The 23,317-nt window shown below is 44.0% G+C and overlaps 1 protein-coding gene across 2 annotated transcripts in view; it reads right to left on the reverse strand.

Annotated features, from left to right (window-relative positions):
• The window catches only part of ITPK1 (inositol-tetrakisphosphate 1-kinase), a 234,570-nt gene that overhangs the window by 85,194 nt on the left and 126,059 nt on the right, over positions 1–23,317 (reverse strand). For both annotated transcript variants that reach the window (XM_084631487.1, XM_084631488.1), the window contains one exon: positions 2,736–2,853. In XM_084631487.1, the coding sequence (XP_084487613.1) occupies positions 2,736–2,853 (118 nt within the window). The remainder of the gene's footprint in view (positions 1–2,735; positions 2,854–23,317) is intronic.

Genomic DNA, 23,317 nt, shown 5'->3' on the forward strand with positions numbered 1-23,317 from the left:
TTATCTATAGTTAAAACACTGGTATATAACTAGTACACAAATTCTATAGCTCGTGGGCTTCCGTAAAAACAATGACCTTTCTACCTTCATGGATGTTCAATTCTTTACATTTCCTTTTACTTCCACTTCTGGGGACGCGATGCAGCCCAATACTGTGTACATCACACAGCTACCTCGGGATGTAACTGGACATCTCTAACTGTGGCAATACCTAGCTGCAGCTCAATAGTAGGACAGTCTTCTTGCAATTGATTTCTATTTTGAAGAACCCAAATGCAGTTGATGTAACTGTTAAAATCTCCACGTTATTTGCAGCTGTATCACGCTTGCCTTAAACTTTCTAAACCCTAGGGCACAGCACAATAGACAACAGAAGAGAATAGTGAGGGAATACAGATTAGACAACCCGATTAAAGAGGAGGAAAAAAAAAGTCTCTCGGATACAGATCATAAGTGATCCACAAATTTGTGGCTCCCTGACTCAATTATTGCAAGTAATTACACCCAGAAATAAAGCTACATGCCCTAAAAATGCTCCTCTTAGAACAAAATGCAGCAGCCCATCTGCTTAGCAAAGGCCACCACGACCATATCACCGCTGGTGCTCAGCTCTCAGTGCTGGGTCCCCACTCAATAGACAGTGCAGATAAAGGTCCCAGTCACAATATTCAAAGCCATGCATGAGATAAACTAAGGAAGAGTCAGAGACGGAAGGAAGGGGCACTGCCCACATGTGGCAGCTACGTTCCACTGAAAAGATCAAACTGTCAACCAGGGCCAGTCAGACATTTTTAAAAAAAAAATCAACATTTAAATGAAAATTTTCTTCAAAATTTCAAATTTTGACTGAAAAATGGGTCAATGTGTTTGTGAACAAAGGATCCCATTTTTCTACCAGTTCTGCTGTTCATTCCCACAAGAGATAAAAATACTACCTCTTCCCACTTTCAGAACAAAACAAAAACAAAACAAAACACACACACACAAAAACTAATTAAGTATTTCTCCAACAGCCTGAAAAAGAAGAGAGTGTGTTGGAGACTGTAATTCATATTTCTATTTTTACATACTTGGGACGATTCCAGACACCATGCTGATGATGGCCAGACAAAGTGGATACAACCTGTATGAATATAAATCCCAAATCATAAAAATACAAAAGATACCAATAGGGTAAGTTTCCGATCTGAGAATTGGGATAGCAATAGAACGACGCAAACATTAACCAGTCAAATGTCACACTGGAACAGTTTACAGAAGCAACTTTTCAACACCATAAACAACTGGCTCTTGGAACAGCTACTTCTACAGCACTCAAAAGGAGATGCTACTCTTGACTTAATCCTAACACACAGGAGTTGGCTCAAGAGCTAACTGTAGGCTTTAGTATTTCTGTGACAAGCAGATAGATTGTACGATAATTTCAATTTACCAGCGTGCATGAAAAGAACATTTCTGCTGCTGCTCAGAGTAATAAATATGCTCCCCATCAAACACACACCTTGTTTAACTTAGATCAAACCCCTATTCTCATGCTTTCAAAAACAAAAGCCTAGATTCTGGAGTACAATTCTGCTATGAAGGACTGTGTCTGCCTCTGCCCATTATTAACACTCACATACCTAACTCCAGGAACCAGCTGTTCCTTCTGCTACAAACCCACTGTGACACATGGCTAGAAAGGGTTAAACATCCTGTAAAATAAATAACCCTCAAAAGACATGTGGGGAGATAATGTTTGTGTTCTTGTGTATTTACATACGTATGAGTAGGGTCGACAATGTAATCAGTGCCTGTCCATGCTGTATTCTGATAATTCAGAGGTCAAAAGAACATCCTAGCATTTAAATGAATTGTAAACATGGGATATCTCTGTATTCATCTCTCTTTGAAACATATAGCAAATAATTTGAGAATGGTGGAGGAACAAACAAATTGCCTTATGTTAACTCTATAGCTGAGTACTAGTGATGGACCTCCTTCAAAGTCATGCTAATGACCTTTTGAACTCCAACTTGTCAAAAGACATGAAATTGTATAAAAGATCCTTGGGTCTTGATTTGGTCGTCTCAGATCTGCTTAGGCTTCATCAGGGGAAGTTTGAGTCTCAAGACTGAGGTTCCAGTTATGCTGGTACGCCCCAAGTATGATATTTGGACATTGGACTATAACCTATGAACTATTTCTAAAAGAACTCTTGGCAGCTACAAAGCTCACCAGCTCTGCTATGAATCTGCACCTAAATGAACTGAATCATGTCTGTATGTATATTGATCTTTTAACTATACTCTCTTTTATTTTTTAATATATTTTAGTTTAGTTAATAAGAATTGGCTGTAGTGTGTATTTGGGTAAGATCTGGAATATTCAATAACCTGGGAGGTAATGTGTCTGATCCTTTGGGATTGGTAGAACCTTTTCTTTTATATGATGAAATAAGATTTTCAGAAATCATCATATTTGACTTACGTATCTGGATGTAGGCCTGAGGCTGGATCACTTTAAGGGAACTGTGTTGTTTGGACTTGAGTAACCAGAGAGGTAATAAAGCAGCTGTTTTATGCTGGCTTGGTAAATCTAAGTATTGGAATATCCACCAGCTTTTTGGGGATTGTCTGCCCCATTCTTTGCAGTTCACCCTAATTGAGTGACCACAGCTGGCTCCCCACTAGGACCCCGGTCACACTCACAATGTAAGGAACATGCTTTTCTGAAATGAAAAGTCACTGGCCTACCTTGCATGTAGGCCTCTATTCGCCGAATAAGCTCATAAGACTTGGATCGGTCCAGCAGCGTACGGATAGCAGGAAGGGGGTCCAGGATGATGGTTTCAGGGTGAGCATCAATATACTCCTGCAGAACAAACATGGAGCAAAGGCTACTGTTAGATTTGCTGGACAGCATAAAAAGCACCAAAGCATGGGGAAATAAAGAGGAGGATAAGGTTAAGGATCCAATCAATCTACAACAACTCCTCCGAATGAAGCTGGCACTTCGTAAATATAATTGCAGGGCATGTCTAGACTTTCTCGTCACTAGCATTGTACACTGGAATCCTGTTGAATATAAATATCATGCCAGACAGCGTTTAAGACACTGACATTCAACTGTGGACTCATCACCCCTGCAAACTGCTCTGCAGCCACATCAGTTCAGAGAAGAGCCAGTGGCGAAGAGTCACAATAGCAGCAGAGAGCGGTACTGGCAGGAACTATTAGGAGAAAGAGGACACAGTGCTATTGGGGTCAACCTTGTAATTACACTGAATGAGCTTAAACAGCCTGTGGGCATCAGTCCACTCCGGAGTGCAGATCAGAACTACATCTGCATTCTTTTACATTAGTATGACTGTCCCCTACCTGTGCTGACTGCCAAGTGAGGAGCTAGATGATAAGGACTGAAAAAAGGTGGCAGGGCCAAGGATGTTGTTACTTCATTGAACCACAATGCAGTTTTCAAAGCAACAGCACTATGTATCCATCTTGCCACGTTCCTAAGCAAATGCTCCCCTGCCCGCTAGCTCCAAGAACACAGCAACTCCCCCAGTGAACTTCATATTAGGGGTACTGCAAAAGATGACCCGCAGCAGCGAGTCTCAGAGCCTGGGTTGACCGACTCCAGCTCACACCAAAGGGCTAAAAATAACATTTTAGCATTTGGGCTTGAGCTGGAGCCTGGGTTCTGAGACCCTCCCTCCTCGCCGGGTCTCAAAGCCCAGGCTCCACCCCAAGTTGGAACACGTACACTGCTATTTTTAGCCCAGCAGCGTGAGCCTGCATCAGCGGACCTATGCTCTGAGAAAGGCCAGCTCTAAGGTTTTTGCTGCCCCAAGCTCAGGTGGGGCTGGGGCTCGCAGGCGTGGCTGGAAGCGGAGGGAGTGATGTCACCTTCTCCCAGCGCCTGCAGGGGCTTTCCCCTCTCCCCCGCCCAGCCGCGCAGAGAAGCCCCGAGATAAGGGGTGGCACAAGGCAGAGCAGCAGCCAGTGCGCAGATGAGGCGGTGCAGCCCCGGCTCCCGGGCAGGACTCGCTCTCCCCTCCCCAGGTAGCGGCTGGGCCCTGGCAGCTCAGCATCCCGGGGCTGGGGCTTCCCCTTCCCGCTGTGGCCGGGGGCGCGGCGCCCTCACCCCATCTAAGTGGCGCAGCTCCAAGAGCGCAACGGCCCCGAAAAAAAAGGCTGGCGGGAATGCCGCCCCGGAAATGTGCCACCCCAAGCACGTGCTTGCTCTGCTGGTGCCTAGAGCCGGTCCTGGCTCTGAGACTCCCTGCCATGCATTGTTTTTTGTAGTGAAAAACTCTGAGCACCACATTCCCATTTCTGACATCATGACCGCTGCCGCTTTACTAGGGGAAATTTTATATATACCCCACTAGCTCTTGCCAACGTCTACTGTGACCTGAGATGCTCAAGGTATCTCTCTTTCATGCCCACATATGTGCATGTATACAAGAGGCCATGCGCCCGCCCACACTGGTTCCATAAAGTCAACGTGCTTAATGAGAGTGTCTCCCTCTCATCCCGTTCAGAGTCGGACAAGTAATTCTAAGCTAAAATCTGTCTTTATTCTTTAATGGAATTTCCTAATCAGCCTCCATTAATCTCCATTCATTTCTTCACATCTATTTACGTGGGTGCATGGTAAACATTTCCATTAATAACTGGTTTAATTAAGTACCTAAAGAGGATATTCTTCAAAGAAAAAAAATCATACTCCAAATTATGCTCAGGAGTACCACAAGGCTCCTGACGGAGAGGGATAGCTTAGTGGTTTGAGCATTGGTCTGCTAAACCCAGGGTTCTGAGTTCAATCCTTGACGGGGCCATTTAGGGATCTGGGGCAAAAAGTGGGGATTGGTCCTGCTTTGAGCAGGGGGTTGGGCTAGATGACCTCCTGAGGTCCCTTCCAACCCTGATATTCCATGATTCTATGAAGGCAGCACTGGAAGACACACTTCACTGGCTACTGATACAATGAAAGGAATGGAGACATCTGATCCCAACACTATGACTTTACTCCCAATTCTAAGCGGGTGAGAGTGAGTTATTTGTTCGACACCAACAAGTCTTTGCTTGCTGAAGAATGAATGCTTTTAATTCATTGCTTGCTGCAGAGGGATTATTCTTGAGATGTAAAGAGGAGCCAGTGCTGGGTTAGCAGCCCCGTCACATTGCTCGGATCACGCAAATGGATTTCCTTCACAGCCCCTTGGCACTTGCTATGTGACACCACACACTTCTTACATATTTAATGTGTCTCTTAGAAATACCATACAAATCGCTCTGAGACATGTGCATGGCACTGTACAATATTTTACCACCACTTGTTGGCTGGCTGTATGTGCCATTATGTTCACACACAAGCATACAGATTTAAAACATTGTGAGAAACATTTTAAGGCAACACAAACTATTTTACCTTAATAACCCCCCTTCAGCTCCTCCACCCCCCAAAACAACAACTTTTCTCTCTCTGCTGAATTCCAGAGCAGCACTGCCCAAGAGGGAGACACGGAGCCGTTCTCTAATTTAACTAATAATTTCCCATGTGGTACCATGTCAAATGCTTTACTAAGTCCAGATTGACTTTTTTAGCTTTAGACAAGAAAACTGAATCTGTTATCTTATCAAAGACAGATATCAAGTTACGCTGGCATTATCTACCTTTAGTAAATCCATGTTGCATTTTATCCCATTTTCTGTTTACTTCCATGTCTAATTATTCTTTCCTTCAAACACTTGTTTTAAAGTCTTACATACTTTTAAGGTCAGATTAACATGTCTGTAGTTGCCTGGATCATTTTTTTGCCCCCCTTTCTTAAAAATAGGTACATCATTAGCTATTCTCCAGTCACACAATGCTACCTCCAATTTGATAGATTTATTAAAAATCCTTGCTACCAGACTTGCGATTTCACAAGTCAGTTCTTTCAGTATTCTGGGCTGGAGATTATCCAGTTGTCCCGTCTTGAGTACATTAAACTCTGAGTTTTGCTTCCACCTCAAATGTAGTCGTCATTTCTATACACTCATTTCATTAGATATCCCGCCTTAGTCCCCATGTTGTACATCATCATCCTTTTTGAAAATTAAGGCAAACTCTTCATTTAGTTTTTGGCCATACCTACATTATCCTTAATCTCTACCCCATCCTCACTGCATAGCAGCCCTGTTTTTTCTCTTGTTCTCTTTTGGTTTATATGGCTAAAGAACCTTTTGCTATTTGTTTTAAATTTCCTTTGCAAAATTCAGTCTTGACTTTTGACAATTCTCATTTTATTCCTGCACTTTTTGACCACCAAGACATAGCTTTCTTCGCTGATCAACCCCTTTTTCCATTCCTCATAGGCTTTCTGCGTACTCTTAATTCCTTTTTGAGGTGTTTCTTCATCCAGTTAGGCCTGGAACCCTTCCCTACAAGTTTTTTCCCTTGGATACAAATTTCAGACAGTTTTTGTATCTTTGACTTAAAGAAATTCCAAAACTCCTACACATTTAAAGTCCCTGAGATCTTCAGTTCAGTTGACTAGTTCCCTTCATTTCTCAGTCTTGCCATTTGAACTTTAAAAGCTTAGTTACTGACCCGTTGTTGATTAATACTTAGTCCTGCCTTGAGTGCAGGGGACAGGACTAGATGACCTCTCGAGGTCCCTTCCAGTTCTATGAGTCTATCCTTCCATTTACTTTAAAATAAATCAGCTTGTGATCACTCACAATCCAAGGCTATTTTCCATAACCAGCTCTTCTATAATGTTCTCACTACTTACCAATACCAAGTCTAAAACAGCATCACTTCGTCGGTACAGTGACCTTTTCATGAAGAAATCTGTTGGCTATCACACACAGGAATAACTGAGTCCTCCCTAGTAGCATTTGTTCTCCAATCTGTATCTGGGAATTTAAAGTCTCCTATAACGACAAATCCTGGTAGTATGTATCTCTCTAATAATATTACATAGATCTCTGTCTATATCCAAATCTGACCCTGGAGGTATATCGCAACCCCCTCACACTACTCCAATAGAACCTCTGTTAGAATCCATTCTCAGTGATTTTGACCCAAACTGATTCTGTTTGACACATGCTATCACTTCTGATTTCTTTAGTCTACTTTATCATTGGATGTACAATGCTACCCCACTACCTTTGCCTTTCTATCTTCCCTGAACTCCCGTGTGTCACCCACTGCTGCCATCAACCCTCTCCATGCGCATTTCCCTTTCCTACTGCCCTTTTTACCATATTCTGCCAGGATTCTGCGGTGCACTCATCATTTCTGGAGCTTTGAGTCATTGGAAAACTCCCACTGACTTCACTGTGAATGGATTTGACCCTCCAGGTTTGTCTGCACTGAAATTAAAAACCTGTGGCTGGCCCATGCCAGCTGACTCAGGCTCACAGGGCTCAGGCTGGGGGGCTGTTTAATTGCACTGTAGGCTTTCAGGCTCTGGGACATTTCCACCTTGCAGGGTCCTAGAGCCCAGGCTCCAGCCTGAACCCAAACATCTACACCGCAATTAAACAGTCCCGCAGCCCAAGTCCAACTCAGCTGACATGGGCCAGCCGTGGGTGTCTAATTGCAGTGTAGATATACCTTCAAGCTGTAAGCTCCACAGAGCAGAGACCTTGTTATTTTTCTACCACCTGACAAGCACCATGCACACTCCCGTTGCACTGTGAAATGATATTCTCTAGCCGAAGCATCAGCAACTCTGCATCTCTGATGGATAAAATATAGAGGGACAGGAGTGAGTATGTGTAAGAAAAGCAAAGACATACCAGTCATCTTCTGATACTAGCAAGAGGGAAAGTATTGTGGCAAATGCACCTCTGAATGCTCATTTTCCCTTGACAACAACACGAGGCTCAAGGATAGTTAATTTCCTATCAAAACTAGAGGAGTTAGATTTTAAAATAAAGCCAGGATGCAGGCTAAACAAAGAGGGTCTAATCAGAAAGGTCCCCCTCCCGCCAACCACCTCACCTGACATGAGCACGGGTCTCAAATTCAAATGACCACGAGGGCCACAAGAGGACTAGTATACTGGCCCGAGGGCCGCACCACTGACCACCACCCTGCGCTGACCTGGCCCCGCCCCCACTCTACCCCTTCTGTGAGGCCCCACCCCTACCCCCCCTTCCAAAACCCCATTCTAACCCCTTCCCTGAAATCCCCACCCCAACTCCGCCCCCTTTCTGCCCCCAGGGGATGCAGGAGGGGAGCAGGGTACAGCAGGCGGCTCAGGGCAGGGGGTTGGGGTGCAGCAGCGGGCTCAGGGCAGAGGGGTCGGCTGCAGGAGAGGTTTGGGGGGCGGGTCCAGCTCCCTGTCTGCCTGCCCTGCCCCCGCACCGCTCTGGGAAGCGGCTGGGACCTGGGGGGGCACAGGGGTCTGTGTGCTGCCCTGGCCACTCTTCCAGGTACCTCCCTCGAAGCTCCCATTGGCCAGGAACGGGGGTGGGGGCGTCGCGGGGAGCTGGCGGGCTGCAGAAAATAACCCTGCGTGTTTGAGATCCCTGCTCCAGAGATCTGAGAACCAGCTGTCCAGACTGACAGAGCCGAGGCATCAGAAGGAGCTCTTGAATGTAGTACAATTTGAAGTGAACACCAGGACTCCATGCCAGCAAGATGTTATTTTAAAGCAATTTTACTGCAACAGCAAAAAGCTTGTCCCAAAGGCAACCATCCTCAGCATTTTATGTCTGCTAAAGCAGACTGCGGAGCCTTTCATGAGCCCAAAGGCAGCCACTAGAAGAGTTTCACATGAGTTAATAAAAATAACCATATTGAACCATGCGTACCCTTAGGGCCACACTGCAATTGTTTGCAATCTGGTTTGGTGTCAACAGGCTCAATCCTGAAGACAATGGGAGTTTTGCTTAAGTAAGGACTTTGGGACCGAGCCAAATAAATTTGTTTAGAAAAAATGAGTTTGGCTCCGGTAACCTTACTATTTAAACCTAACATTTTGCCTATTGGTCAAAAAGCACCTCAAAGTAGTACAACAGAATCTCCCATCTATTTACCTTCTTTATTTGGAACATTTTTAGCTATCACAACCTTGGCTCTGCCCTCCTTCTCCTCCTATCAAAGCTTATCTGCCTTGGCATCTTCAGGAGAATTCAACAATACCTTCCAGCGATGTTTTTTCTCTCCGCCCAGATGCGGCACCACACGAGGCTCTCAGACACGTGAAGGCACAGAGCTCTGATCACAGATTGCAAGAGGGAATGCTTCGTTTAACCAAGGGCTTGTCTACACACCCAATTAGACTGTGACAAACTGGGGTGTGAATTACCCTGCACTAACTTGTTGCAGTTTAACTGTCTGTTTACACCTTGATGATGCATTTTACCAGTTCCTTGAGGCGGTCTGAGCCAGTCTGAACAAAGCGCTCTAACGAACTGTTAGCGCACGTTAGCAGGGTACACACGGACAGTTAGATCTCAGCAGGCTAACATAGAAGTTCACATCCCAACTTACCATAGTCTAAATGTACGTGTAGACAAGCCTTTAGGTGAGTTGATGGTCCTGAGTTTGTGTAAATAAAGTAAAAAACAAAAAAAGACCTGTTACCCAACAAGAATCATCATGGTCATGATTTAAAGAAGCATCCTTAGTCACAAAAGCACTTACAGATGTGTTTATGTCCTATTGACGTAAACAGGACTCAAGCATACCATATATTGAAGCAAGGGAGTATCCATTAAAGAGGTTGAAACATGATGCAATGAAAGTGGAAGTCCTTAGAGTTTGAAAGAGCACCCCTGTCCTCATGCCATGAACTTTGGATCCCCTGCTTTTGAAAAAAATACAAATAAATCTATTCACCATTACCAGATGAGGAGAGTGGAAGAATGCCAGGAGTGCACAGATTACTAACACATATGAGCTTCAAAAAAGGGAACAGATGAGGAGATGGGAAAGGAACTATCAAAGACAGATCCCAAGCTTTTGATTTGTTGGGATCTGTGGAGTCCAACTGGTCCCCTCAGCTCATCTACATTCATTTCTACAAAATCAACTTGCACTTTCCTTCTCTGTGCTTTACCAAAAATTTATTGCCAACTGCAGACTAGCGGCCAGGCAACAATCTGGATTACAGCCAAGCTCTACGATACAACCGCATTTGCTCCAACCCCTCAGACAGAGACAAACACCTACAAGATCTCTATCAAGCGTTCTTACAACTACAATACCCACCTGCTGAAGTGAAGAAACAGATTGATAGAGCCAGAAGAATACCCAGAAGTTACCTACCACAGGAGAGGCCCAACAAAGAAAATAACAGAACACCACTAGCCATCACCTTCAGCCCCCAACTAAAACCTCTCCAACGCATCATCAAGGATCTACAACCTATCCTGAAGGACGACCCATCACTCTCACAGATCTTGGGAGACAGGCCAATCCTTGCTTACAGACAGCCTCCCAACCTGAAGCAAATACTCGCCAGCAACCACACACCACACAACAAAAACACTAACCCAGGAACCTATCCTTGCAACAAAGCCCGTTGTCAACTGTGTCCACATATCTATTCAGGGGACACCATCATAGGGCCTAATCACATCAGCCACACTATCAGAGGCTCGTTCACCTGCGCATCTACCAATGTGATATATGCCATCATGTGCCCGCAATGCCCCTCTGCCATGTACATTGGTCAAACTGGACAGTCTCTACATAAAAGAATAAATGGACACAAATCAGACGTCAAGAATTATAACATTCAAAAACCAGTCGGTGAACACTTCAATCTCTTTGGTCACTCGATTACAGACCTAAAAGTGGCAATTCTTCAACAAAAAAAACTTCAGAAACAGACTCCAATGAGAGACTGCTGAATTGGAATTAATTTGCAAACTGGATACAATTAGCTTAGGCTTGAATAAAGACTGGGAGTGGATGTGTCATTACACAAAGTAAAACGATTTCCCCATGTTTATTCCTCCCCCCACCCCCACCGTTCCTCACACATTCTTGTCAACTGCTGGAAATGGCCCACCTTGATTATCACTACAAAAGGTTTTTTCCCCGCCCCCGCTGTCCTGCTGGTAATAGCTCACCTTACCTGATCACTCTTGTTACAGTGTGTATGGTAATACCCATTGTTTCATGTTCTCTGTGTATATAAATCTCCCCACTGTATTTTCCACTGAATGAATCCGATGAAGTGAGCTGTAGCTCACGAAAGCTTATGCTCAAATATATTTGTTAGTCTCTAAGGTGCCACAAGTACTCCTTTTCTTTTTGAGGAGATTTAGGTTTCCTGACAATATTCTGAATGGGCTCTGGGCTGGAATTCAGCCTGACCCGGAAAACATGTACGTTTTTCTCCTTCCATCTTTGACAAAACAAAAACAAACAAGAAAACTTCTGAGCAGATCCTCCTTTGTTTAGATTTCAGGCCTGGCATTTACTTATGCTCTGTACCAAGTTTGGCACTGGCAGGAGCCCAACAAGGAAACTGGTATTCAAAGAGAGACCCACTATTTCCAGTTCTATATCAGAGGGCTCTGGAAGAAATGCTTATTCTGGTTCATGTGTGTGGGTGGAAGGAGGGGGAACAAACAGGCTAGGGGCTTCTTGACATCTTATCTGAAAAGGTAACGGGGAGGATTAGCCACTACAATTCTGATTTAAAAGACCTGGGGTACAGTGAATTGACTCATCCATACCTGTAAATATCAGATGTTAGATGTTAAGAGACGGTGGATGAGCCATTTACTTCATCTGGATAACTTTTTGGTTTTTACAAAATCCCCCTACACTACATATACATTAACCATGGCCGCAATAATACTTTGCGTTTTCCCATTTTCACAAGCTTTATTCTTCAATACACCTTTGTGAAGTAGGTCAGCATTTTACAAGAGGGGGAATGGATGTAAAGAGATGCTTAGGAACTTGTCTAATGCCACAGAAAAAGTTAACAGCAGACTCAGGACTAAAAAACAGGACTTCCTCGCTCCCTGCCTTGTGCTCAGACTCTCCTCCTCTGATGTACTTCCTTCAGTCTTCACACTCACCCAGACACTTTGTTTTTGCTTTTTAAGGATACACGATCAACCTTAAAATTCTAATTGTTTTTTAAACATACTATGATTATAGGGAATATCTGAGATAACTAGAAACTGAAAGAAAAAATATATTCTTCTGTGGTTTTCTGGTTCACTGTGCATTGGACAGCAATCTTGTGAGTAATCAGTTTCACTGTTTTTCCCAGAATAGCAAATCAAGGCAAGATTTGTAAAAGATATTAGGTGCCTGCCTAAAGATGCAGTTAAGAACCTATTGATATTTTCAAAAATGTAGGCGCCTAATTCTCGTTGGATCTGCATCTTCAGGCACTTCAGGTGCTCCCCCCCCGCCCGGCTCCACCCAGGCCTCCCCCGAGAACGCTGCACCCTCACTCCCCCCACCCCACAGTGCCTCCTGACTGCGCGAAACAGCTGTTTTACGATGGGCAGTAGGCGCTGGGAGGGAAGGGGAGGTGCTGATTGGTGGGGTCTGCGCCTATGCTTAAATACTTTCAAAAATCTGGTGCTCAGTGCCTAATCCTGCAAACACTTATGCATGTGAGAGACTCATGCACATACGCGTTTGCAAGATTGAGCCCTTAGTTAATTTCACCTGTGTGTGTGGGGGGGGGGGGGGTGGTCTTTCACACTATGACAGAGAGAAAATGGGAAAAAGTGTCTGTAAAACCACAAAAGTTGGTAGTGGACTCACAAGCAGGTGTAGTATTTTAAACTATTTTTAACTCAACTTTTAAAAAAAATTAAAAGACTACAGATTGGTGGTTTCCCTACAATTCCTCAATAACTCTTATTTTCCAGTGTTACACAAAAGCAAAGACAGAAGATCACTTTTGCCTTTCAAAGAGTTTGCGGCCGTGTAACTTTTAGGGCACAGGCTGGAAACTGAGAGTGTGCAGAAGAGTGATGGGCTGGATGTAAGGAAAGGATAAATTTTATCCTGCCCATCCATTAGCAGAGAAAGCCACTGGCATTATCACCTAAAGGATGTCCCAAAACTGCCGTTCCACTGGAAGTGAGGACTTCTGATGAAAGCAACTCCTCCAGCAGGAACAGAAGTCTGGAAAAGAAGTATGGGCTGGATGAATGCACTATAAGGTGGGTAGAAAGTTGGCTAGATTGTCGGGCTCAACGGGTAGTGTTCAATGGCTCCATGTCTAGATGGCAGCCGGTATCAAGTGGAGTGCCCCAAGGGTCGGTCCTGGGGCCGGTTTTGTTCAATATCTTCATAAATGATCTGGAGGATGGTGTGGATTGCACTCTCAGCAAATTTGCGGATGATACTAAACTAGGAGGAGTAGTAGATACAGTGGCAGGTAGGGATAGGATACAGAGGGACCTAGACATATTGGAGGATTGGGCCAAAAGAAATCTGATGAGGTTCAATAAGGATAAGTGCAGGGTCCTGCACTTAGGACAGAAGAATCCCATGCACCGCTACAGACTAGGGACCGAATGGCTAGGCAGCAGTTCTGCGGAAAAGGACCTAGGGGTGACAGTGGACGAGACGCTGGATATGAGTCAACAGTGTGCCCTTGTTGCCAAGAAGGCCAATGGCATTTTGGGATGTATAAGTAGGGGCATTGGCAGCAGATCGAGGGACGTGATCGTTCCCCTCTATTCGACACTGGTGAGGCCTCATCTGGAGTACTGTGTCCAGTTTTGGGCCCCACACTACAAGAAGGATGTGGAAAAATTGGAGAGAGTCCAGCGAAGGGCAACAAAATGATTAGGGGTCTGGAACACATGACTTATGAGGAGAGACTGAGAGAACTGGGATTGTTTAGTCTGCAGAAGAGAAGAATGAGGGGGGATTTGATAGCTGCTTTCAACTACCTGAGAGGTGGTTCCAGAGAGGATGGTTCTAGACTATTCTCAGTGGTAGAAGATGATGGGACAAGGAGTGATGGTCTCAAGTTGCAGTGGGGGAGGTTTAGGTTGGATATTAGGAAAAACTTTTTCACTAGGAGGGTGGTGAAACACTGGAATGCGTTACCTAGGGAGGTGGTAGAATCTCCTTCCTTAGAAGTTTTTAAGGTCAGGCTTGACAAAGCCCTGGCTGGGATGATTTAATTGGGGATTGGTCCTGCTTTGAGCAGGGGGTTGGATTAGATGACCTCCTGAGGCCCCTTCCAACCCTGATATTCTATGATTCTATGAAAACACAAGAAAATTTTCTAGCTAGGGCTCATGGTCTAGGAATATAGGGAAACAAGGGCACCAGCTGCTCCTGGCAAAGTTTGGGGTGAGAGGGTTCAGAAGGAGAGACAGTAGAAAGTATAAAAACCAAACCAGAAGTAAAGCTTACATACTTAAAATGCTCACTGATAACAGAAACCTGCATGTAGGGAGAGATGGTGATTTAGCTTTTCACAAGGTTGATGTAACAGAATCTATTAACAAAAAAGAAGCTCAGGAGGACAAATTAAACAAGCCTGTGGATCTTCTACCACATACACTATCGTCTTGAATATGTCAAATTAGAATGGCGTTCCAGTGAATAAATCTGCTCGTGTCCCTGTAGAGTGAAGAGAGGCATCTGGTTAGTATTCTGTTCTAATCAGAACATAATGAGGTTTCCCTAGTCACAGCCTTTTACACAAGACAAAACAGACACGCTGGCTTGTCAGAGTCGTAAACTTTGCTTGGAATGTAGGAGCAGGGGTGGCCATCTCACTAAGAGAATGTGAGGATTTTTTGCTAGCAAAAAAACGTTCATTGGAGCATCGGCATTTAAATTGCCATAGCATTCAGAGAGCCTATGTATTCCCAGCCTGACCTGGTGGGGGTGCTTGGTTTCTCTCTCTTGCTCCAGGCTTCCATCAGTCAGACAGGAGCCACAAAGGATTGAGGAAAATTCTGATCAGACAACACTCCCTCCACATTAGATCAATCTCCGCAGCAGACCTGAAATGGTCCTATTCTGTCTCCAAAAAAACTCGAGGGCCTAAAGTTGCTCCAGATGCAGTGTCTTGCTCCTTTAACTCCTCTGATGAGGCACTATGGTAGCAGGACCAGACATCCGGGAACTGCTCTCTCCAACAAATAATTCAATTAGTAACCCACCAAAACGTAGGGGTTCCAGGTCAGCTGAACAGTTTTTAGCTCTCACTCACATCTCTGCCCTAAAGCTTGAATGCAACGTTAATCAGGAGTGATGACCCCCTACTGATCTCTACTCTCCCAGAATGAAAGATCTGATACAAAGCCTAGCCAATGGAAAGACTTCCTTACCCAAGATGTTCACTTCCACTGATGTCACTGGACCCTGGATCAGGTCCCTTTTTCAGGATGGGTAGAGATCATTAGGTCGTCATCCCCCATCACTAACACAGTGGAGGGCAATTTGCAGCAGGGCCCCATCTGCACAGCACACCTTTACAGACGCAAACGAGGCTGTCAGAAGTCCAGCTGTGACACAGGTCCAGAAAGGGTTACACTACCAGCAGGCTAATTGACCCAGATTCAACCTTTAGAGACATATTAGTAGATGACGCTTTGGTTTTTTGTGTGTTTATACATATGTTGTTAGAGGTTGACAATGTCACCAAATAATTCCTGTCTATCCCTGTATTAATTCAGAGATCAAAAGAAGATGTTAACATTTAAATGAACTGTGAATGTAGCAATAACACTGTTTTAATTTCTCTTCGAAGTATACCGCAAACTACCTATAAATGGCAGGAGATGGGCAATTTCTTTATCTTAATCCATGTAGCTAATTACCAGTAGGTCATGCTTAGGAAATAGGAGGTTACTTCAAAAACACTATTCTTCAGCCAAGGAACACCTGCTGTCAAGAGGCTATCATAGCCTGCCAGTGATCTATATAAAGAAATCTTGGGCCCTGCTCCTTTCATCTCGCATCTGCTTAAGCTTCATCCAGGGAAGTTTAAGTAATAAACCGACTGAAAATGGTGAGGACTATTCGTCTGCCTCTGAGGGGCTTGTAGCTGAAGAAACAGACCCCAACAGCTGACTTCCACATCTGCTACATAAGTCCAGTTTCATTCTGGATCACTCGGATATTAAATATTTGAACATTGGACTATAACCTAATGAACTAATTCTGGAAAGGACTTTTTGCAACTCTAAAGCTCACCATCTCTACTATGAAACTGACCTAAGAACTCTATTCGTGTCTGTATGTATAATGATTTTTTAACCAATACTCTCTTTTAAAATAAATTTTAGTCAGTTAATAAAAACCGACTGTAAGCATTTATTTGGGTAAAATCTAAAATATTCATTAACCAGTGGAGTAATGTGTCCGATCCTTTTGAATTGATAGAACTTTTATATGATAAACAAGATTTTCGATAATCTTGGCTGTCTGGGTCGGAGCTCAAGGCTGGGTTGCTTTAAGGAAACTGTATTTCTGATTTCTGGGTAACCAGTAAGGTATTGTAGAAGCTGTTTTGTTGCTGGCTTAGTAAATCTAAGTCTTAAAATAACCACCAATTTGGGGGATTGACTGCCCCATTCTTTGCAGTGTGCCCTAATTAAGCAATCTCAGAGTGGTTCTCCCCCTCACCCCCTGGGATCCCAGTCACACCATCTCTCAGCTGATCTGTAGAACACCACATCTAGCTGATGTGGAAGTCAGCTGTTGGGGTCTGTTTCTTCAGCTACAAGCCCCTCAGAGGCAGACGAATAGTTCTCACCATTTTCAGTCGGTTTAAATGGTTATGTTTTAAGAGGAGAAGTGAGAGCACACCTTAGAGGTAGTCCAAGGGAAAGACAGAGGGGTTTTCAAGTCCATCAGCAGTGTGTACCCACTGGGCTGGAGCAGTTTATCACTGGGACCACAGACACACCTAAGGTGGTAAACCAAAGGTTGGCCCTTTCTCTTTTCCGAGATAAGGCTGTTGATACTTTAAGCTTTTGAAGAGCCGTAACAAATCTAGACTATCCAATTTCTTCTCATAACACCATAAAGGATGCACTGCTCTCCAGTTTATCATATCCAGTTTTTTAGAACAGCAGTAACAGAAGCAACAGTTTCTATCCTGAAAATTATATTCAATAGCAGGACAACTGGCTAGCTGAAAAGGATATATCAAGCACTGCAAAAACTGGACTGTCTGATCTGCTCAGGATCATCAGAGTTTCTTCCCCCAATTTACTGAACAAGAAGAGAATGAAACCAGTTCCCCATTTTGAATGCAATAGCTAGGAGGTCACAAATACCACAATCACGTACGCACAGTCATATACACGCAAATAGCTCAGTTGCGGGGTTCATCAGTGTACATATTTAAATGTATTCATTGCTTTCTTTTTAAATTGACTCTCTGTATAAACTGACTCTTAAGAGTTATTGCTCCCTGGGAAAACACTTCTCTATCCATTTCCAGTGGCTTGCAATAGATTTAGAGATATTTATCACTCTGCTTCCCTCCTATGCTCCCTCCCCTAAACTCTCCTCTGTCTCTGAGAGGACACGAGAGCACTTTCTCTAAACAGTGTCACTGGCATGCTAGTCAGCACTCTCCTCTGCCCTGCCAAGCCCTGCGTATGTATTTTAATACAGGGAGCAGCAAACAAATGGTGCAATCAGCCATGGTGAGATCTTCCTACACGCAAGTGACAAGAGGGTGTGGCTAAGTCAGCAACACACACACTCCGGAGGTTCCTGTGTCTGGTTTATAAAGGAATGGAATATCATTCAGAACTTTGCTAAGATGCATTTCCACCCTCTGTAGTTCATTCACCAGAAAGAAAAAAAAACCACACCATTTTTTTTTTTTTAATAGAACCACAACCAGGAAGCAGCACAATCTAGTGGATACAACACTAGACGAGAAGTCAGGAAACTCTGCTAACCTGCTGTGTGTTCACAGGCAAGTCACATCACCTTTTTGTGCCTCAGTTTCTACATCTGAGAAGTACTTTGAGTTCAATTAATCAAAAGCATTTCAGTATTACTATTGTAACTTGCCTCTATGAGCCCATTCCAGTCACAGCTACTGCAGACTCATAGTAGAGTTATCGTCAGAGATGGGGGAAAGAACCAAGCGCATCCCCTTATAATAAACAATTCCACTTAGATTTTATATAGATCGTCCATAGATCTCAAAGTGCTTTCCAAAAGAGGTCTGTCTCCTTACTCCCATTTTACAGATGGGAAACGAGGCATGGGGAGGGAAGGATTAAAGCAGGGGTGGCTAACCTGTGGCTCTGGAGCCACATGCGGCTCTTCAGAAGTTAACATGCGGCTCCTTGTGTAGGCACCGACTCTGGGGCTGGAGCTACCGGTGCCAACTTTCCAATGTGCCGGGGAGTGCTCACTGCTCAACCCCTGGCTCTGCCACAGGCCCTACCCCCACTCCACCCCTTCCCACCCCGTCCCCTGAGCCTGCCACGCCCTCGCTCCTCCCCAGAGCCTCCTGCATGCCACAAAACAACTGATCAGCGGGGCTGCCAGTGGGCAGGAGGCCCTTGGAGCAGGGTGGGGGAGCGGATAGCGGGGCTGCTGACATATTACTATGGCTCTTTGGAAATGTACTCTGGTAAATAGGGCTCCTTCTCAGTCTTAGGTTGGCCACCCCTGGATTAAAGGATTAGAAAACATGCCTTATAATGAAAGATTCAAGGAGTTCAATTTGTTAAGTTCAATGCAGAGAAGGTTAAGGAGTGACTTGATCACAGTCTATAAAGGTACCTAACTCGGGGAACAGAAATTTGATAACAGACAGTTCTTCAATTGAACAGAAAAAAAAGTTATAATAAGATCCAAGCTGAAGCTAGAAAAATTCAGACTATAAACAAAGGTGCAACTTTTACCATTGGGGGTAATGAACCACTGGAACACTTTACCAAGGGTTGTGATGGATTTTCCATCACTGATAATTTTTCTCTCAAGATCAGATGTTTTTCTAAAAGGACAGAATCCAGTTCAAACTAGAATTAACTCAGGGCAGCCCTATGGCCCATATCATACAGGAGGTCAGACTAGATGATCACAGTGGTCCCTTCCGGCCCTACAATTAGAGCTAAGATTACATCACGGAGGTTGCAGAAGTCACAGAATCCGTGACTTCCAGTGACCACCGTGACATTGGGGACCCCGCAGGAGCCCAGCCGCCACAAGCAGCCGTGCCGTGCCGGGCTGCCCCACCCCTCCTGCAGCTCCCAGCTGCTGCCACTGGCAGCAGAGGGACCCCAGAGCTACTCAGTAGCCGTCGGTGGGGGCGGAGAAGCCCCGCACAGCTACCAGCCTTTGGTGTCAGAGGGACCCTGGAGCTGCTTAGTGCTGGCAGGGGGTCCCCCACAGCTCCCCTGCCACTACGGGTGGCAGGCCTGGCCCCACCCCACCCTCGCAACTCCCAGCTCTGCAGGGCGGTGGGGAGACCCCCAACCCCAGCTCCAACCCCACTGGGCGGCAGGGGAACCCCTCCCAGCCACTGGGCAATGGGGTGCCTTAAGCTCCCAGCCACTGCGAGGGGGCAGGGTGCTGGACCCTTCTCCCTCCCCACTTCGTCAGAGATGTTTTTAGTAGAAGTCAGGGACAGGTCACGGCTTCCATGATTTTTTGTTTATTGCCTGTGACCAGTCCATGACTTTTACTAAAAATATCCATGACAAAACTGTAGCCTTACCTATGGTCTATGAAAAGTGACTCATCCAAAGTCACCCAGCAAAGCAGTGGCCAAGCCAGAAACTGAACCCAGGTATCTGGAGTCTCAGTCCAGTGCCGTATTCACTAGGTCACACTGCGTGCAAGAAGCAGATATCATCAAAAAGAGAAGCTATACTAGATATTAACTTCACTGAATGACCAAGAAACAATGACAAGGGAAGAGGAGAGCACAGCAAGTTCCTTTCATGCATTTTTGGATTTTTCACTATTGTTTTTATTTGTGGTTAAATTTAATACTCCTAAAAATGAAGGCCTCAAAGGCAGTACCTAGAGCCAAATATTTTGCAAGTTTCCACACATAGCTGGGTCAATGCTCCTCAGTCCTGGTCTGCAGAAGCCCTCCTGGAACACTTTCAGAGACGGTTAATCATTGTGAATAGCGCAAACCTGTATGGTAGTTTGGTGAAGTGCACGAAATAGGGGACTAGGAGACCACAAGTGACATTATCTAGGATTTAAACTCTAGAGATGCTCGTCCAGCGCACTAACTGACTGCATCCCGACTCCTCACTCCTGCAGGTCTGGTTTTACACAATATGATGATATTCAACATTTATACTGCACTTTTCATTTAGTTTACAAGGCTCCTAGCAAAGTAGCTCATTCAACTAATCTTATGCATTAAATCCCAATACCGGGGGATAGCAGTTTGTGGATTTATACGTCATCTGACCTAGGGAGATGCTCCCTGATGCTTCCCTCGGTCTCTAATATCTGGTCTGGAAAATGAATATAGAATGTTACTGCTGAAAGAGCATTTTCTAACTATACATAGCCTGGATGAACAAGTCTCATTATTGGTTAATATGTCAGATGGCAAGCAAAGGGCATTATTTACTGTTATGTTGGCATATGCCTCAGACACAGGAGTAAGTACCAGATTTCTTTCAATAGCACTTGACACTATCCAAATTCAGACTATTATGGTAAATTACTTCAGGCTTATTATCAGACTATTTTAGATTAATTTAATAAGGATCATAATACGGTTTTCCTGTTCTATAGTGCTGCTTATAAGAAGATTTCAAAGCACTTTACAGTTAAGTAAACCTCAACAGCAATGATGTAAATATTAAATCCATTTTACAGATGGTTAAACTGAGGCATCAAGAGAAAGTGACAGCAAGACAGAAGCAGATGTAGAAATAGAACCCAGGAGCCCTAACTTCTAGTTATGTTATCTAATCTCTGGGCTATGTTTGGTCCTTGTCCCCATATACATATTGAAGTTAGATTAAGAATACAACGCTAACAGGCTGTCAATTTGCTCTCTGCCCCGTCAGAAGAATGCAGTGTTGTTGGAGACAGGCAGCTCTGTGAAAATAACTAATGGAGCTGAATAGCATAGATGTCTATCCAGCACAAGAGCAATTAATCATGATGCAAGTTCCACAAATAAGAACCTGATAAGTTATACATTCCTCAGCCAGTGCTTCATTGGTACTTTGCATATGACATGCAATGATCACTGACTGTGTCCTCACATCTATACATTAATAATCATGACTCAAACATATCTTCAGTTACAGTCACTGATTTGACGGGTGACCCAATACTTTACATTGTGCATGAAGTTAAGACCAAGTCAATAAGGGACACTGCAAACTCCCAAGAAATGCTTAGGAGCACGTATGGGGGTGAGCGGAAGCTGGGGGAGATGTAAACCAACAAACACTAGAGAGAGCAGTAAGTTCGCTTCTGTTTGTCCCAACCTCTAGAGAGATGTTTGAGATCATGTGGTCCACCAAGCAGAAGTAAAATGCTGAGTGACTAGCTTCCCAAATGTACAGATAAGCGCTGTAGAATAACCTCAGGGAAAATACACCTTGTCCATGGGATTCATTGGAACAGTTCATAATGAGTTGCTCTCAGATTTTACAAACAGGGACTTAACTAGGCTGTGAGATATTTAATACTGAATACATTGGAGTACCCATAGGTCCGGGATAATTAATGGTTCAAACACATCCCGGAGAAGAGGAGTCAAAGGAGAAGGAGAAAAATCTCCGTCACACGGACACACAGTTCTGAGCTGAGAACTTTGGTCAAGAACATAATTTGACAATTTAGTAATTTAGGAATGAAATAAGGAGACCATATGGCATTCACATGAATAATAGGTAGCTGATTGCAGATTTATAAATGGAAGGCCACAGTAGCATACATCAGCAGAACACAGGCTCTGAATGCAACCATCTCTTAGCTGCTACGTAGCTGAAGTCAGGCAGTTCTGCAAACAGATCTGACACTACCAAGTATATATATCCCCACTTACCATAGAAGGACAGGAGCAATACCCCTATTGGTGCTTCGTTGTACCATGAATAAACATTAAATTATTCAAAACAATCCACTGAGACCTAATTTCTCAAACTATCCACAAAGTAATCCATCTTGCATATACAGATAGGTTGTCAGCACAGCAAAGGCTGTAGTGTAGTCTGAGCAATATGTAAATCAGTCATTAAGACTGAAACCAAAAAGCAATTTAGCTCTAACACCAGGAGTCAGGTTTCCAGCCTAATGTGCTTTACCACAGTAATAGGTGGTGACTGTTCAGCCCACCCACTGGAGGTCTGCCCCCCTCCCTAGTGAAGTTGGCACAAAGTGCACTATCTTCTTTAGCAAGGTGGGCAGGGAAAGGATGGCAAACAAGGGGATAGAGAACTGATGGAGCAGGATAACTGAGGAGCTATGGTCAAGTAATGAGATCAAGAGGTTGCAAGGAACTGGTCATGGAGCTAAGTATGAACCCACCATTTATATTCTGGAAATGACCGGAGATGAAATGTATTCTCAACAGATGACTCGTATCACTTCTACTGACGCTTTCCTAACAAAACATTTATATGGTCAATGGCAGCAGGGGCTGGAGAGGGATTTTTTTAAAAAAATTATTCCAGTGGTAGAGACAAAGTAACAAGATACAATAGAACGATGTTAAAAATACCACAAAGCATGTAACAAATCAGCTAAAGCAAGGGCTTCAACTTGAGGATGTCACTTGATCCCAACTCCAACTCCACAGCACGCAAGCCACATATACAAGATAGCACCCCATTAACTTCTCAGCCTCCACATTAAGAACAGAGTGTATATTCCTTTGTTTTGTTTATTTGATACTGGATCCTTCATCTTGGTATTTAGATGCCAGCTTTAAAAAAAGCTTCTCCCATATTTATACTCATGGTGCCCTTCCTTCCAAAACCCAACAATTAGAAATGGTCTTATTTATTTAAGAGCTATTAAACACACTGAGCTCATGGAACAAAGATCAGCCTTCTCGTGCACAAGAACATCAATTAAGAGTTCTGGTTTAGGAATAAAAGAACCTGGATTTCATATACTAATTGGAATGGGTTTCCCTTGTTTAACTGACTTTCATCTTGGTGGACCCCAAAAAGAATAGTTTGTATTAGTGACACAGTCTCAGCAACAGAAATGTGGGGACCAGGAGCTGCAAAACAGTAACTCAGTTTAATATCATGGTCAACCACTACTTTTCTCCATAGGAAATTAGGTATAAATCTAAACTACAGTATTTGTTATATACGTTTAAAAAAAAAATCAGTGAAACAAATAATGCATGGAAATCTCTACATATTTTAAATACATACACACGCATGTAGATGTATAAATA

Source organism: Lepidochelys olivacea, assembly GCF_965140295.1.
Source record: "Lepidochelys olivacea isolate rLepOli2 genome assembly, chromosome: 6".
Taxonomy (NCBI): Eukaryota; Metazoa; Chordata; order Testudines; family Cheloniidae; genus Lepidochelys; species Lepidochelys olivacea.